Below are 15,172 nucleotides of genomic sequence, written 5' to 3'. Positions count from 1 at the left end.
TGAGACTTACCCCTGTGCCCACCACAGTTCTCTTTCAAGGTGCATGAATTCATGCACTGGGCACCTAGTCTACAGATAAAATTCCTCTCTTCTCCTCTCTGGCAGTTGTCAGCGGATATTTTCTTGAAAGTCTAACTTACTGAACAGCCAAAGGGCAGGCCTGATATTACGGTTAGTCCTCAGATCTCGGGCGGCTGTCCGGGAGTGATGGCAGCGTCTCCAAGGTGGGGTGCACCCCCTTGGGAGATGCCTAAGGTGACCTATCGGAATGCAGTCAGAAAGTTTAGAATTTTTGTTTATATCTTTAAAGTTCTAATTAGCCATGGGCTGGGAAATAGAGAAAAGGTGTTCGATGATGCTATTGTGCAAGTTGGTGGGACCTGGAGAAGGGGGGTGACTGTCGGCTGGATGGCCCGGCAGGGTGGCCTCGGGTCAGCATCAGTCTGGCCTCTGAAGGCCTCACCCACTGGACCTTCACTGGGGGGAGGAGCTGCCGGTGCCAGAGGTGGTTCGGCATCCGCTCTCACCTGTGCACTGTCCTGTTCCTGGCAGCTTCTAGGTCAGGCCGCACGCTCCCGTTGTCCTGAGTCTGGACCAGTGGCCTCAGATGCAGCAGTGACCCTGAGCACTTGGGGTGTAGGCTCATCCAGAATGTGGAGTGAGACGGCGCTGTGGCTTGTCTTACACGTGGGGGGAGGGGCAGCAAGCCTCTGAGGGGGCGCCTCTCAGCTCCAGGGGGAGAGCCTTGTCCTCCACCTTCGCTGCCCAGAGGCCTGGCCTGTAGCAGGGGCCTCACAGACGCCCGGGGAAGGGCTGCATGAGATCAGACGGCTGCTGTGCAGGAGTGGGATGCGGCTGGGTGACGCCCTGGATCAGCTCTGTACCCTGCGCCCCTCCTGTGCTGAGGAAGATCCCAGTGGAACTGGCCGGTGCAGAAGCAGGGCGGCCTGGACCGCAGAGGGCGGGGCTGTAGGGGCGAGGAAAAGCTGTGTCGGGACCTCTGGGTGCTCTGTCCTGGGCACAGGGCTCTGAGCAGAGGTTTGGCAAGGCCACCTCATGTCCAGGTTTGCCAGGACAGCCAGGTGTGCACCTGAGGCCCTGGCACAATGGACTATGTACATGCCTCCTTTCACTCTCAGAGCTAACCCCACTTGCTGGCAAATTACCTGGACAGGCTGTGCACAGAGAGTGACACAGGCAGGGAGGAGAGAGCTGCTGGGGCTGAGCTGGTTCCACAGCCTCCACAAGGTTCTCCCCTGTGCCCCGGCTCTGTCCTGGTGTCCTCCAGTCTGCGGGCCGGGTCTGGGAGTGTCGGGCGCTGTTCCTTCTTTGTAGAGTCCAAGTCAGCCTAGTTTGATGTTCTGCCCGGCCAACATGAAAATACTATTATTAAGTTAGAAGAGGCCATGGCCAGTGTTGCTCAGTGGTTAAAACAATAGCCCACCCATTAAATACTCATGGGTTCAATTCCTGGGCAAGGGCACGTACCTGGGTTTCAGGTTCAGTCCCCAGCCCCAGTTGGGGCTCGTGCAGGCAGCAACCAATTGATGTGTCTCTTTCACATCAATGTTTTTCTCTTTCTCTCCCTTTTTCTCTCTCTCTTTCTCCTTCTTTCTCTCCTTCCCTCCCTCCCTCTCCTCTCTCTAAAAAGCAATGGAAAAAAATCCTCAGGTGAGGTTTAAAAAAATGTGGTCATCTGTCCCCTAACACATTCCTGTCCCAAACATGCTTTTTCTTCACCCTGCAGCCGCCCAGAAGCTCAGGGGGAAAGTCAGAATAGCCAACGTCAGGTATTCCGAATCCTTCCGCAACGCCAGCAGCAAGGAATCCCAGGATTTCCTAGAGCTATTCTTCAGGATGGTAAGTTGGTGAAATCGTCCTTACTTCTTTGCAGATGTGAAGGAGGGAGGTGGGTGGAATCCTAGCTGCAGCCCAGCAGGATTTAGACCCTCTTTTCGGAAGGAAGCTAGGACTTCTGGCTCCGGCGTGGGGCTGGGTGTCCCTGGGTCTGCTATTAAATAGACACATCAGTAGATGGGAGACATACCTTGTCCTTTGCTGCCTCCTTGCCTCACACTGTTTCCTGCTCAGTGCAACTTTATCCAGGTGGGACCCCTTGAAGCAGAAAGCCCCTCCCCTGCCTTAAAAAGAACACTTAAAAAAAAAAGAGAGATCTATTTCATATACCACAGGACGCAGGGTTTTAAAGTGCACAGTTCAGTAGTTTGGACTGTATTGTATTCATAAAATTGTGCAACCATCACCACCTTCTAATTCCAGAATATTCCATTACCGCCCCCCCCCCAAACCCTACCCATTAATAATCACTTTCTATTCTCCCTTCTCTCTGCTCCTGGCAACCACTAATGTGCTTTCTGTCTCTGTGGTCTTGCCTGTCCTGGACATTTCATAGAAACAGAATCATACCATATGTGACCTTTTGTGTCTGGATTATTTCACTGAACATACTGTCTTCAAGGCTCACCCATGTTGTAGCATGTGCAGAACTTCATTCAGGAAACCATTTCCTCTGACTGGCTGAAGAATATTCCAGCATGTGGATGGGCCACATTTTGTTTATCCTTTCACTCATTAGTGGGCATTTAGGTTGTTTCCAATTTTTACCTTAAAAAGTTATCTTCCTGCTCTTTCTTGCCCTTCCTCTGCCATCTCGTCGGCATTCTTTGGGATGGTATGTTGTTACGACTTAGGGTAGCAATCTCAATGTTATTTTTGATGGAGGTTAGACTACCCTTTGTTGAATAGAGAACACGCTTGTCATGACCTAGTGACTTACTTGCACAGAAATCTCATGGATGCTAGCTTTTCCGTATCCTGGGCGTTTGAGATACAGAATAGCCAGAGTTTAGCGGCGCCATCTAGTGGTGGAGTGTGAAGACGTGCCGGCGCCTTAGCAATGCAGGTGGCCTCACCTTTGATTCTGTTCAACCCTGTCAGCATCACTTAGTGATAAAACGGTCACACAGCCTCCAGGAACTGTCCAATTGAGGCTCCCCAGGATCTGGGACGCCACATTATTTATCCTGGGACCCCCAGCTCCTGGTCCAGTGCGTGGGTTCCAGAGCTGTTGACTCATTCATGTATCCATCTGCTTTAGGTTAAAGATAGCTACACTGAGATTGAGCAAACACTGAAATCAGTCCACATCGCTCTGGTGGTCACGCGAGGGAGCTCCATTTCCACCCCGAGTTTCTTGATTAACATTTCCTCTTTAAACCATTTCCTCATTTGCCAATTTTTGGGGATAATTTTTGTTTGTTTTTTATTTAGAATTTCAGGATAGCAAATAAGGGTGCCACTTATCTCATTTGTAGGACTTTAAGACAAGTTCTGGGAAGTTGTGGGTTAATTCAGTACCTTGTTCTTTGTAACTGCCTAGCAAGGAGCCTGGAACTTGGTTTGAGATGGGTTTGAAAGGCAATTGAAGGTGGCATTGATCCAAGACTGTGACAGATCCCTCTTAGGAAGTCTCAGAAGAGCAAAAGAGACAGAGAGAGGGAGGGAGAGATAGATGATTATAGATATATGATTGCTAGCTAGCTGGCTAGATGATAGATGATAGATGATAGATAATAGATACATAGACGATAGGTAGATAGATAACAGTTTACTGTTCAATTAATAATGTCAGCCATGTGACTGCAGGCAGCTCCTGGTCTCTGGGCCTCTGCAGCCTTTGGTGGGTGACACTAGATGCTCAGGTTGACTGTCCCCAGGCTGGGAAGTGAATCCTGGGCTTGAGCGCCTCCTACAGGGCAGAGGCGGCAAGGCTTTTTCCGTGACAGCAAAGTCTGGAGGTGCGCTTTCCATAGTGTGGGCTCCTTAAAGCTAATCACCATGTCTTCCTGGGCATTTCGGCCATGCTGGGCTGGACTGGAGTAATACCATGTGTGGTGTAAGGTGCTGTCCAAAGTGATAGAATAAGAAACGGCTTTCAGAGGCAGGAACCGCCTGCCCCAACAGGGTGCTCACAGGAAGCAGTTTTTGGAAAGGCAGGGAGGAGGATTAGAGGGAAAATGTGTCATATCAGGAGCAAAAGGATTATTCTAGGAAAAACAAAGTGAGTGACCACTCATCTAGGCCCCCGCCCCCATGGCTCTGAGCTGCTGGGGGCAGATCCCAAGGCCACTGTGAGTGAGAAGCCCCTAGGGTAGGGCAGCCCCATCCGGACAGCTGGTTAGGGGCAAACAGGGCTCTTCTCAGGATCTCAGACCCACAGGCACTGGGACTGGGCCCAGGCCCGGCCTGCAGCTTTGCCCTGCTGCTGCCTGCAATCCCAAGAGGAGTTCTTTTCACCGGTTCTGTCTCTCTGAAGGTGCGCGAGTCCCTGTCACCCACCATGCGCCAGCACCTGGACGCGGGCGGGGTGCGCGTGGAAGTGACCCGCATCGCCAATGGCAGTGTCGTGGTGGAGTTCAGCCTGCTGATCGTCGCGGACTTGGAGGTCCAGGCGGTGTCTGCCGCGTTCCTCGCCGCCTTTCAGAACGCCTCTCTGCTGGAGGTGGACAGAGGGGACACCTTCATCGGGGGTACGTGTTGGTCTGGCCTGGTGGAGGCTCACCGGGTCTGGAATGCGAGGCAGCCAGCTCCCAGCTGCTGCCTTTGTTTCTGAAAGGTGTCGCTCCGCGTGCTCCCTCTCCGGGGCTTCCCGGCATTAGATGGAAACGGGAAGCAGGACTCTCCTCTCGCTTTTTGCTCCTATGTTGTTGTTTGTATTTATGACTTACGGGTTGAGAACAGCCTCTGGTGAACATGGGGTGCTGCTCCCTGGGCGCAGGCTGCGTCCTGCCCCCGCCCCTCCTCCACTGCTGTTGCCATGGGCCCAGGGCAGACCCGTCCCGCTCTGCAGCCAGACTTCCTCCAGAGCACGGTTGCCAAGGAGATCCTAGTGAAAATAATTGAAAAGCAGGGAGAAAGGGCAACTGAGATGCTCTCCCCAGATGGTCTTAGTCAGCTCAGCTGTCACAATAAAACACGCAGATGGGTGGCTCACACAGCGGACATGGTCTCACAGTCCCGGTGGCCAGAAGTCCAGGCTCAGGTGCCAGCCAACCTGGTTTCTGAGGAGAGTCCACTTCCTGGCGTGTGTCCTCAGAAGGAGAGCCCCTGGGTGACTCTTCACGTAAGGACACCGATCCCACCAGATCAGGACCGCACCGCCATGACCTCCTTTAACCTGAATTACCCCCGAAGGCCTGTCTCCAAACACCGTCACATGGGGGTTAGGGCTTCTGCAGGTGAACGTTCAGGGGCACAGGCCAGTCCACAGCACGTATCCCACTTGAAAATCGTGATAAAGGGCTTGCAGGAACCTGCATAAAAAACCAAAGACAGCATAGATGAATATGTTTCTGAATTTTTGGAGTAAGAAGTGTTTTCCAAGTTTAAAAGCAGAAGGAAAACAAGCCCACAGAAGAAAGACTGGAATATTTGATTCCATGAAAATGTAATCTTTTATGTCAAGCAAACAAAATAAAGGCGCCCTTGTAACGCAAGCAACAAACCAAAGTATAATTTTAATAATGTGACAAGAATGACACCCTAAATAGAGAGAGAGAGGTCACATGCATCGGTCATATCCGTTTTGTTCAGCAAACCTGCACGACTGTTAGTAAGTAACTGAGCACAGGAACCAAAGGCAGGTGTCTTGTTTTCGGGGCCCCGCGCCTGAGACCAGGGGTTGGGTGGGGCCTGCTCACCTCCTGGCTGCTCTGATCTGACACTGCTTTGCCCAGTGTCTCCCCCGCACCTCCCAACCCCGGGACCAGGAATTCTTCCAGAACAGCCCCTGCAGCCCGCTGACACCTGCCCCCACCCCATCCCTGTCTCCAGAACAGATAACTTGGATAATTTTTAACTTTCTCTGAGATGCACTTTCCACGCGGCTGTCTGTAAACAGCCGGCAGGGTACCCCTCTCCACAGCCCTCAAGCCCACTGAGAAGGTCTGTTTTGTTCCCGAAATGTCGCACAGATTTCGATGAGTGTGAGAGCAGGGAGGACGACTGCGAACCTGGCACAGTCTGTCGCAACACTCTCGGGTCTTTCACCTGCAGCTGTGTGGGAGCTGCCCCCGACTTCCCTGTAGAATATTCTGGAAGACCCTGTGAAGGTAACATCCTCCCGGTCCCTTTTCTGGAATGCTGTCGGTAATCTGTCCTGTGGAAAGAAGCAAAGTGCCTCTTTTCCAAATGAGGTCGGCCTATTTTATGTCCTGGGCAAGTTGCCCGGTGTGTGTGTGTGTGTGTGTTTGTGTGCGCGTGCACATGTACCCATGTGAGTGTGTGTGTGCGCACATGTACCCGTGTGCATGTGCACATGTTTGTGATGCTGTCCCTTCACATCCTCTCATATGTCTCCAGTCTTCTCGGTGGTGCCTCATCTCCCCAAATGATTCTTCTGATGACTGAGATGAGAAAACACACTCAGAACCGAGGTGTGTTTTCTTGCAAAACGTACAGCCCATGAGACAAGCACCATGTGCGAGACGTTTCTCCTCAGCCCCTGTCTCCACTCAGCACTTTCCCCATCCAGTGGGGCTGTGGTGAATTCAGCATTGACTCTGAGATGATGCCTGCCATACAGGGATCTGTGGTCAAGTGGAGGGAGACAGACGTTTATATGAGTAAACACAGTGTCACAGGGAATGTGGAATGTGCCCTCCTGCTTGAGGTAGAAACAGGAGGCCCAGAAGAGACTAAGTTGTTTCAGCCCCATGTGTGTGGTCAGGGAGGGCTTCCTGGAAGAGGTGCCTTAGAGCTGGTCTCAAACGATGGCTAAGATAAGCACTGGGCAGAGGGGGCCGTGGTGGGTGGGGGCAACAGTGAGAACAGCACTGTTCAAGGTGGGCATGGTCCAGGCATGCAGCTGGGCTAGCTTCAAAGTGGGTGCCTGCAGGAGATGGGTGGGAGGAGTGGGAGGCAGGCTGCCAAGAGCAGTGGGTGAGGCCAGTTGGGAAGGCTGCAAATGCCAGGAGCAGTGATTTGGACTGCAGGCTGGAGGCAGGGAGAGCTAGGTGAGGCAGCAGAGTGATGGCTGAGACCCCCCGCTCCCCCACACACATACACCTTGAGACAAAAGATGGCAGGTGCTGAGGTAGCAGGCAATGGGGCCGGGCTGTAGAGGAGGGCCCAGGGGACAAGCTGAGATGTGTCTTGGGCCTGCTTCCTGCAGGCCAGGGAGGGAGCCCAGGGAGAATGGTGGGCGCCTTTAAGGAGCCTCTTCATTCTTCCAGAGGGTGAAACGGAGAGTGCTTTGGGGGCAGCAGGGAGCTGGAGCAGGAGCGAGGGACTCAAGGATCCAGAGAGTAAACATCACGAACTCATCTTAGAGACAGGACTCGGGGACTCCCGAGGGTAGATGGCTTGTCCCAAGTCCATGGGCTTGGCACCTGCCCAGCCTGGGCCTGGGAGAGGCTAGAAGAGGCTGGGAGGGCAGGAGGCCCCTCGATTCCCTGGCCCACAGGGCCCCTGGGTAGCCAAGCCGAGCCCAGCTACCTGGGTTGGCAGAAATGTGCAACACATGTGTGCATGCAGCCGTGGCTGGAATGTGCAGTTCCCAGGCGTGTGCTGTGGGGGCAGGGGCTTCCCCGTGGGCTCTCCACCCTCAGTGCCGGCCTCACAGTCCAGACTCACATCACAGTCCCCGAACGCAGACCCACAAGCTGCTTGTCTCCTCGTGTCTTGTAGGTGACTCTTCTGGAAACACAACCCAGGCCCCCGGGTCTTCTGTGGGCCCCGGCCCAGAGCAGCCCCCCACCCCCGCAGAAACCAGGGCGGCCTCCGTGCAAGGGGCCAGCCCGGCGCCCCAGGACCCACCCCCGCGGCTGAACCTGACGGGAGCGGTCAGGGTGCTCTGCGAGATCGAGAAGGTGGCCATCGCCGTCGAGAGGCGCTTCCTGCGGCAGGAGTCCATCCCCGAGTCCTCCCTGTACCTGGGGCACCCGTCCTGCAACGTGAGTGACAGCAACAGCACACACGTGTTCCTGGTGGCCGCGTGGAGCGAGTGCGGCACCCTCGTGCAAAGCGTAAGTCCTGGGCGGGGCCGTCCAAGCTGTCCGGACCCCGATACGGGGAGGGCCCGCACTGACCTGGGGACCGGAAATCCTCTGTACCCTGAGATCCTGACTCTAAGTGAGGGACTCGCAAAGGAGTCAGGATAGGGCCGAGTTCTCACTGCAGATTGGGCTGCACCTTAGAACCAGGAGGGACCTGAGAGCCCCGCCCTGCCAGGATTCTGGTGCAAAGGGCCTGGGGCACATTCGAGAGTCAGGGTGCAAAACAGCCTCTGGGGAGTCTGATGTACAGGCAGAGCCAGTGGGGAGGAAAGGGGGAGGGAAGCTGGAGCCTATGTGTGCACGTGAGCATCCATGTGTGCACGTGAGTGTCCATGAGTGAGAATATGTGTGTGTGTATGTGTGCGTGTGTGCATGCATGTGTAACTATGGTTTGTATGAGTGTGCATGTGTGAATGTGTGTGTAGCTATGGTTGTATGAGTGTGCGTGGGTGAATGTAGCTATGGTTGTGTGAGTGCGGGCATGTGTTGGAGGATTTGCCATGGGCAGAGCTGCCCAGCTCCTGCTGGCCATGCTCCTGCAGGCTGTTCCCAAGTGTGGGTCCGCCGCTGTGGTGGGCGAGGGGGCCCGGAGTCAAGGCTGCCATGTCGGCTCGCTCCCTTTGATTTTCTGAGCTGGGCAAACACCTGGCTTAGCAGTTACAGTCAGCTGGGTTCAGGGCCTGGTCAGAGCAGAGGGAAATTCATCTCCTATGAGTCACGCCAGCCCTGGAATCCACACAAGTTCTCGATGTTCTTTGACGTTTGTCAAAAGCTAAGTTTGCCTTGAAGACTTATTTGTACAAACTGATGGATTACACACAGCAGGTTCCACCTTACTTTTTTTTTTTTATTAAGCAGTTTACATTTTATTCACCCCCAGGTTAAAAGAAAAAGGATCACAGCCCTAACTGAGTTGGCTCAGTGGATAGAGCGTCTGCCAGCAGACTGAAAGTTCCCGGGTTCAATTCTGGTCAAGGGCACGTACCTTGGTTGCAGGCTCCTTCCCAGCTCAGGCCCTGGTCAGGGCGTGTGCAGGAGGCAACCAATCGATGTGTTTCTCTCACATCGATATTTCTCTCTGCCTTTCCCTCTCTCTTCCACTCTCTCTAAAAATCAATAGGAAAATATCCTAGGGTGAGGATTAAAAAAGAAAAAAAAAAGGAAAAAGGTCACATTTCTCTGTTTGATTACTCTAAACCGGTCATGCAGACATGACTATGAAGAGACACAAATTCACCCATGCCCCCAAAAGCTTCGCTTGAGAACAGAATCATCTTCGTAAATACATGTAAGATCCTTACAAAGATAGAAGGGGATTTCTCTGTTTTTCCTGAGACACTTTGCAAAATGCTGACCGAGTCCTCCCTGTACCTGGTGTCTCTCCTCTGGCCCATCAAAGACTTGGCCTCGGGACTGAGTTAAATCTAAGAGGAACAGGAGTTTGTTTGGCTGAAAACCCACAGGGCCTGCAAGCATCTTGCAGACAATTCCTCCCAAATACGGAGATGCAAACACAGGCCTATTTTTAAAGAAGCCAACACAAAAGATTGGCATAAATTCAAAAGGGATGAAAGGCTTCCGTGAGGGACCCATCCGTTAAGAACTGCACACCTTTGGTCCTAGAAGCTACTGCATTGCTAGTCACTACTCAAGAAAATGAATTCTAAACATGAACCTGGTTTTCAGTAGGTCAGATTTTGCTCCTTATATAAAATCCTAGAGCAAATCTAATAGCTTTCAAAGACGTGCTAGTGGCTCTGATGTAATCGACTTTACCAAAGTCTGTCCAGTAGCAACGAAGGAGCTGCAGAAGGGGAAAGAGACTTCTCTTCAGTGGCTCCCTCTTCAGAACCATTGAAAGCCGCCCCTTCCCCTCACACTCCGTAAGCCTTGCCCCCTCCAGCGTTCTGTTCTTAAACCCTCTCACGCTGGAGCCTGGCTGGCCACTGGACTCCTTGTCTCTCGGATTCATGGGTCCCGTGAGTCATGTGAGCCTGGGAATTTTCACTTTCAGCAAACACTGCACGGGCAGCCTTATCAGGGTCAGAGGTTTTGTCTTACAGCGCACCGTCGGCCTCGCTCGCGCCTCCTCCGAGAAGTCCAGCGGCTTCTTCTGTTCTTGGCTTGTTTCAACAACGCTAATTGGACTTCTTCACTGTCCCCAATTTTCAAAAAACCCTGCCCCTCGTTTCCTCCTCAGTCGATGGTTCTGACGTGCTGACTTCACACAAAATTTCCCTTGTCTAGTTCTAAACCGGTGAGGCCGGCGAGCTACCCGCAGGGCAGTGCCCACTGTGAACTGTCAAGAGCTGCTGGTCACCACGGCAGGTGACCAGCTGCCCTCGGAGGGCCCTGTGCTCTGTTCTGGTGACAACTTCGGGGGTGTCAGTAGGGGACACGGGAGACCCACCACCGTGACAGTCAGACTCCAGGCCACGAGCCAGCAAAGTGCTTCCAACAAATAGTTAGAACTTCAGGTATTTTGTCCAACAACAGACTTCAGTGTAGTGATGACACCCACTTCCCCTCCCCCCCTCTCCCCTTCAGGCCCTCCATCTGGTTTCCCTGTCTTGCTGCAGTCTCTTAGAAAAGCCCATTTCCAGGCCAGCTGTCTGAAATTTCCTCTTCTTTCTGCTCAACCTCCACATGCCAGCAACCAGACTTAACCCCAGCAGACAAGGGAACAGGCCTCTTTGTGCTTGAAACAAATTGCTCCACACCTTTGCTCAGAGCAGGGGTGGGGAACCTCCACATAAGGCCCGTGAAATCATTTGGTCTGGCCTTGCCAAGGCAGCAGGAGTGAGGTCATTAAATGTTCGACTCAATAGAGCAGGCTAATCTTTAGGTTGACCATTCTGTATGGCCTAGGAATGATGTGATAAATATCCAAATGGCCCTTGGCAGAGAAAAGGTTCCCCATCCCTGGTCACTTCATTAACATCGACAGGCTTAACATTGTTCCCCGGAGACTCAAGTCTGCAGTTCAGCCGCGTTGTCACTTGTGCACCCTCGTCCTCACCAGGATCATGTTCTTTCCTTCCGTTTCTCTTCTGGATCTTTGCTTGGTGTTGTTTCCCAGACTAGAGAACTTAGAAGGAGTGCTGGCTGGCTCGGCCGCAGGCCTTTACCAGGTTAACTCTTGATTCTTCCGGTGAGGGCCCTGTGCTCTCATTTTCAGAAATGTTCATGGGATAATCTGGTGGGGGTGGGGGTCAGATGTGTTATTGTGGGTACACCCTGATCTAGACCACCTCTATCCTCCTCCAGTGAGGAAGCTGGCACTGGACATAGGCATCAGCCAGCCCCTGGACTTCACCCTCTCTATGACAGTTTACGTTAGAAAAAAATAATTTGGGTTTTTTTCTGTAATATTTTATTTATTTTTTACAGAGAGGAAGGGAGAGAGATAGAGAGTTAGAAACATCAATGAGAGAGAAACATCAATCAGCTGCCTCCGGCACACTCCCCACTGGGGATGTACCCGCAACCAAGGCACATGCCCTAGACTGGAATCGAACCTGGGACCTTTCAGTCCACAGGCCGACGCTCTATCCACTGAGCCAAACCGGTTAGGGCTCATTTGGGTTTTTATATTTTGGGGGGAAAAGCTTTTAAGAAGACCCCTCCCCAGCACCCCTACTGGGGTCCTGCTGGGGCCCTGCTGGGGCCCAGGAACTCGCTCATGCCCCACTTGGTTTGTCTCAGAACATGACGAACACGGTGGTGAGGACCACGCTGAGGAACGACCTGTCCCCCGAGGGCATCATCCACCACCTGAAGATCCTGAGCCCCATCCGCTGTGCCTTCCGCAACGATCTCCTGACGTCATCGGGCTACACCCCGGAGTGGGGGTGAGTGGAGAGGCGCCCCCCCTCTCCCCAGTGCGCGTTCCTCTCTAGCACCCTCGCTGTGGGTTTCCTTAGGGTTCCAATCACTTGAGGGCCATCTGAGAGACTGAATACACAACGGATGGTGCCAGGACTTGGCTAATAATGGCCAGCTTTCTTCAACCTTGTTCCCGCTTCCAACTCAGGACCGACCCAAGGAAGCCATATATGTTTCTCTAATCAACCACATAGGACATCCCACTTATAGCAAGCCTGCCCACAGCTTCCCCCCTCTACCTGCCTGTCTTTGAGTCTCCATCAGTCAGGCGATGGGACTGAGCCCCCGCTGCCACCAGTTCAGAATAAATAGCCTTTCTTGCTTGTCCTCCTTTGGGTTTTATTTCCACGCTTCTTTGAGGTTGCTTTTTGGGGAGGAATGGGGCTGAGAGGGATCCCAGGAGGGAACCTCCAGCAAACTGCTCCCTCCGCAGGGTTTACACCATCATTGAGGACCTCCATGGCGCTGGAAATTTTGTCACAGAAATGCAGTTGTTTATTGGGGACTCTCCTATACCTCGGAATTACAGCGTGTCTGCCAGCGACGACATCAAGATCGAAGTGGGGCTCTATAAACAGAAAAGCAACCTCAAGGTGGTCCTGACCGAGTGCTGGGCAACGCCGTCCAGTAACGCCAGGGACCCGGTCATGTTTGGCTTCATCAACAACAGGTAGGGGTTCGGGTGGGCCTTGGGCATTGCTGCCCCCCTTGCTGGTGGCCAGCTTTGGGCCTCTGAATTTCCAGACTTGTACGTGCATGGACCTGGGTTTTAGGTAACACCCCACAGGAGACCCTTTCCTCTCAGGAGCTGGAGATCTAGCCATCCCTGCCTTCCAGGGAGCCTGGTGGGGATGCTCCATGTGCAGCCAGATGTATTGTAACTCTCTCGTTTTGGAACAAGGATAGGAGGACCAGTTTATAATTAATGAGTCACCTTTTCTCTCCTCCCAGCTGCCCCATCCCCAACACACATACCAACGTGATTGAGAATGGGGACTCCAACAAGGCCCAATTTAAGCTGAAAATTTTTTCCTTCATCAACAACTCCATAGTCTACCTGCACTGCAAACTCCGCATCTGCATGGAGACCCCCGGAGCCACGTGCAAAATCGTAGGTGTTGGGTGTTTTACGTTTCTGTCTGGGTCCTCGCTCCCTCTTGTTATGAGGGGGGTTGCTGTGTTATCCAGGGCGTGGTTGGCTCTGAGAAGAGGTGCTGGGCCCTGTAGATGTGGCCCCTAAAAGGCAGGAAATGGCATTTTAACAGTGGGCACCATTGGGGGAGGACCGACTTAGCTGGGTGTCACCTTAGTCCTTCTTGAGGCCATACCATCTGCTGGCCGTCACGTCAGAGCTTCCTTGTCATGAGGCTGTTGCACTTCTCAAGGCGATTTAATGCATATTTAGGTGCAAAAGTGTTATTTTAATTTCACTTTATTTTTAGCTACTTTGATGGAACACTGCTGATTCGTAGCCACTGTGACATTCAATCAGGTGTTTCTCCTTCCCTATGTGCAGCATTCATGCTGGGATTATGAATAATTTTACATTCTCATTTTCTTTGACCTTTGAATTCAAAATGTGCTTTGAGTCCTGAGATTTGAAAGCTCTCCTTCATACCAGTGACACGTATGAGAAGTGACTGTTGTGTGTTGTTTGGGGCCAAGGACAGTGTAGGGGGCTCTGTTGGCCGCTGATCGGACCACTGCGTGTCTCTCTGCAGGTCTATGCTTGTCCCTCTGGTTTTCCTAAGGTTTTCCTGCACAATCCACCTCCGAGCGTCAGTAGGTCATGGATGAGCGAAATCCAGTGACGGTCGGTTTTGTTGATGTCACTTTTATCAAGCAGTAGATCTGCTGGAGCACGGGAGGAAAGGGACACAGGCTCCCGATGACGGCCAGCTAAGGGCGCGGAGGAGTCTGCACCTAGTTGCACTGGCCCCACAGAGATGCTGAGAGTATTAATAGCCACAGTGGCAGTCCCCAGATTCTTTACAACATGAGCTCCACACATTCCTTCCCAAGTTACTTGAGGATGGCCATTGTATTGGTTTCCTGTGGCTGCTGTACAAAGTACCCCAGAGGATTGGCTTAAGCAAGAGAAATTTGTTGTCTTCCAGTCCAGGGGGCTGGAAGTCCAAGACCAGTGTGTGGACAGGGCTGCTTCCTTCTGGCTGAAAAGGAGGATCTGTTCGGTCAATCTCCGAGGCTTGTAGAAGCCCATCTTCTCCCTCTATGTGTGTCTGTGTCTGTGTTCAAATTTCCACTTTGGATAAGGACACAGTCATATTGGATCAGGACCCACCCTAGCGAGCTCGTCTTAACTTGAACATCTGCAAAGACCCTGCCTCCAAATAAGGTCACATCACAAATACTGGGAGTTAGGGCTTCAACATCTTTTGGGGACATATGAGCCCACAGTGGGTTTAGGCAAAGGCATTAAAAGGAACACATGGTTGCAGTAGGCTGTAGAGATGCGAAGGTGACTCTGAGAGCTTTGTTGAGAAATATCCCCGAACCATGGGATAAAGGGACCAGCACTGGTAACTAGAGACAGCTCGAGGGGCTGCTGCCTCTCATTGCTCTTGTGCACCTCCTTGCGGCCAGCCCTTCCTCCCTTTCACACTGGGCAGAGCATGTGGTCCAGGTGGTCCTGGTGGTCCAGGTGGTCCAGTTGGTCCAGTTGGTCCAGATGGTTCAGGTGGTCCTGGTGGTCCAGGTGGTTCAGGTGGTCCTGGTGGTCCAGGTAGTCCAGGTAGTCCTGGTGGCCCAGGTTGTACAGGTGGTCCTGGTGGCCCAGGTGGTCCAAGTGGTCCAGGTGGCCCAGGTGGTCCAGGTGGTCCAGGTGGTCCTGGTGGTCCTGGTGGTCCAGGTGGTCCAGGTAGTCCAGGTTGTCTTGGTGGTCCAGGTTGTCCTGGTAGTCCAGGTGGTCCAGGTTGTCCTGGTGGTCCTGGTGGTCCAGGTGGTCCAGGTTGTCCTGGGGGTCCAGATTGTCCTGGTGGTCCAGATTGTCCTGGTGGTCCAGGTGGTCTAGGTTGTCCTTGTGGTCCAGGTTGTCCTTGTGGTCCTGGTGGTCCAGGTTGTCCTGTTGGTCCTGGTGGTCCAGGTTGTCCTGTTGGTCCAGGTGGTCCAGGTTTTCCTGGTGGTCCAGGTGGTCCAGGTGGTGTTGGTCGTCCAGGTTGTCCAGGTGGTCCAGGTTGTCCTGGTGGTCCAGG

At 53.0% G+C, this 15,172-nt stretch overlaps 1 protein-coding gene across 1 annotated transcript in view; it reads left to right on the top strand.

The window, feature by feature from the left end:
- Positions 1 to 15,172, top strand: part of UMODL1 (uromodulin like 1) — an 83,818-nt gene that overhangs the window by 61,727 nt on the left and 6,919 nt on the right. The window contains exons 5-11 of the mRNA XM_014447355.2: positions 1,748 to 1,860; positions 4,337 to 4,550; positions 5,994 to 6,131; positions 7,708 to 8,045; positions 11,781 to 11,926; positions 12,394 to 12,630; positions 12,912 to 13,071. Coding sequence (XP_014302841.1) covers positions 1,748 to 1,860; positions 4,337 to 4,550; positions 5,994 to 6,131; positions 7,708 to 8,045; positions 11,781 to 11,926; positions 12,394 to 12,630; positions 12,912 to 13,071 — 1,346 coding nt within the window. The remainder of the gene's footprint in view (positions 1 to 1,747; positions 1,861 to 4,336; positions 4,551 to 5,993; positions 6,132 to 7,707; positions 8,046 to 11,780; positions 11,927 to 12,393; positions 12,631 to 12,911; positions 13,072 to 15,172) is intronic.

Source organism: Myotis lucifugus, unplaced genomic scaffold (assembly GCF_000147115.1).
Source record: "Myotis lucifugus unplaced genomic scaffold, Myoluc2.0 scaffold_646, whole genome shotgun sequence".
Taxonomy (NCBI): Eukaryota; Metazoa; Chordata; class Mammalia; order Chiroptera; family Vespertilionidae; genus Myotis; species Myotis lucifugus.
The sequence above is the reverse complement of the archived record's forward strand: the minus strand, read 5'-3'. Positions and strand labels throughout refer to the sequence as shown.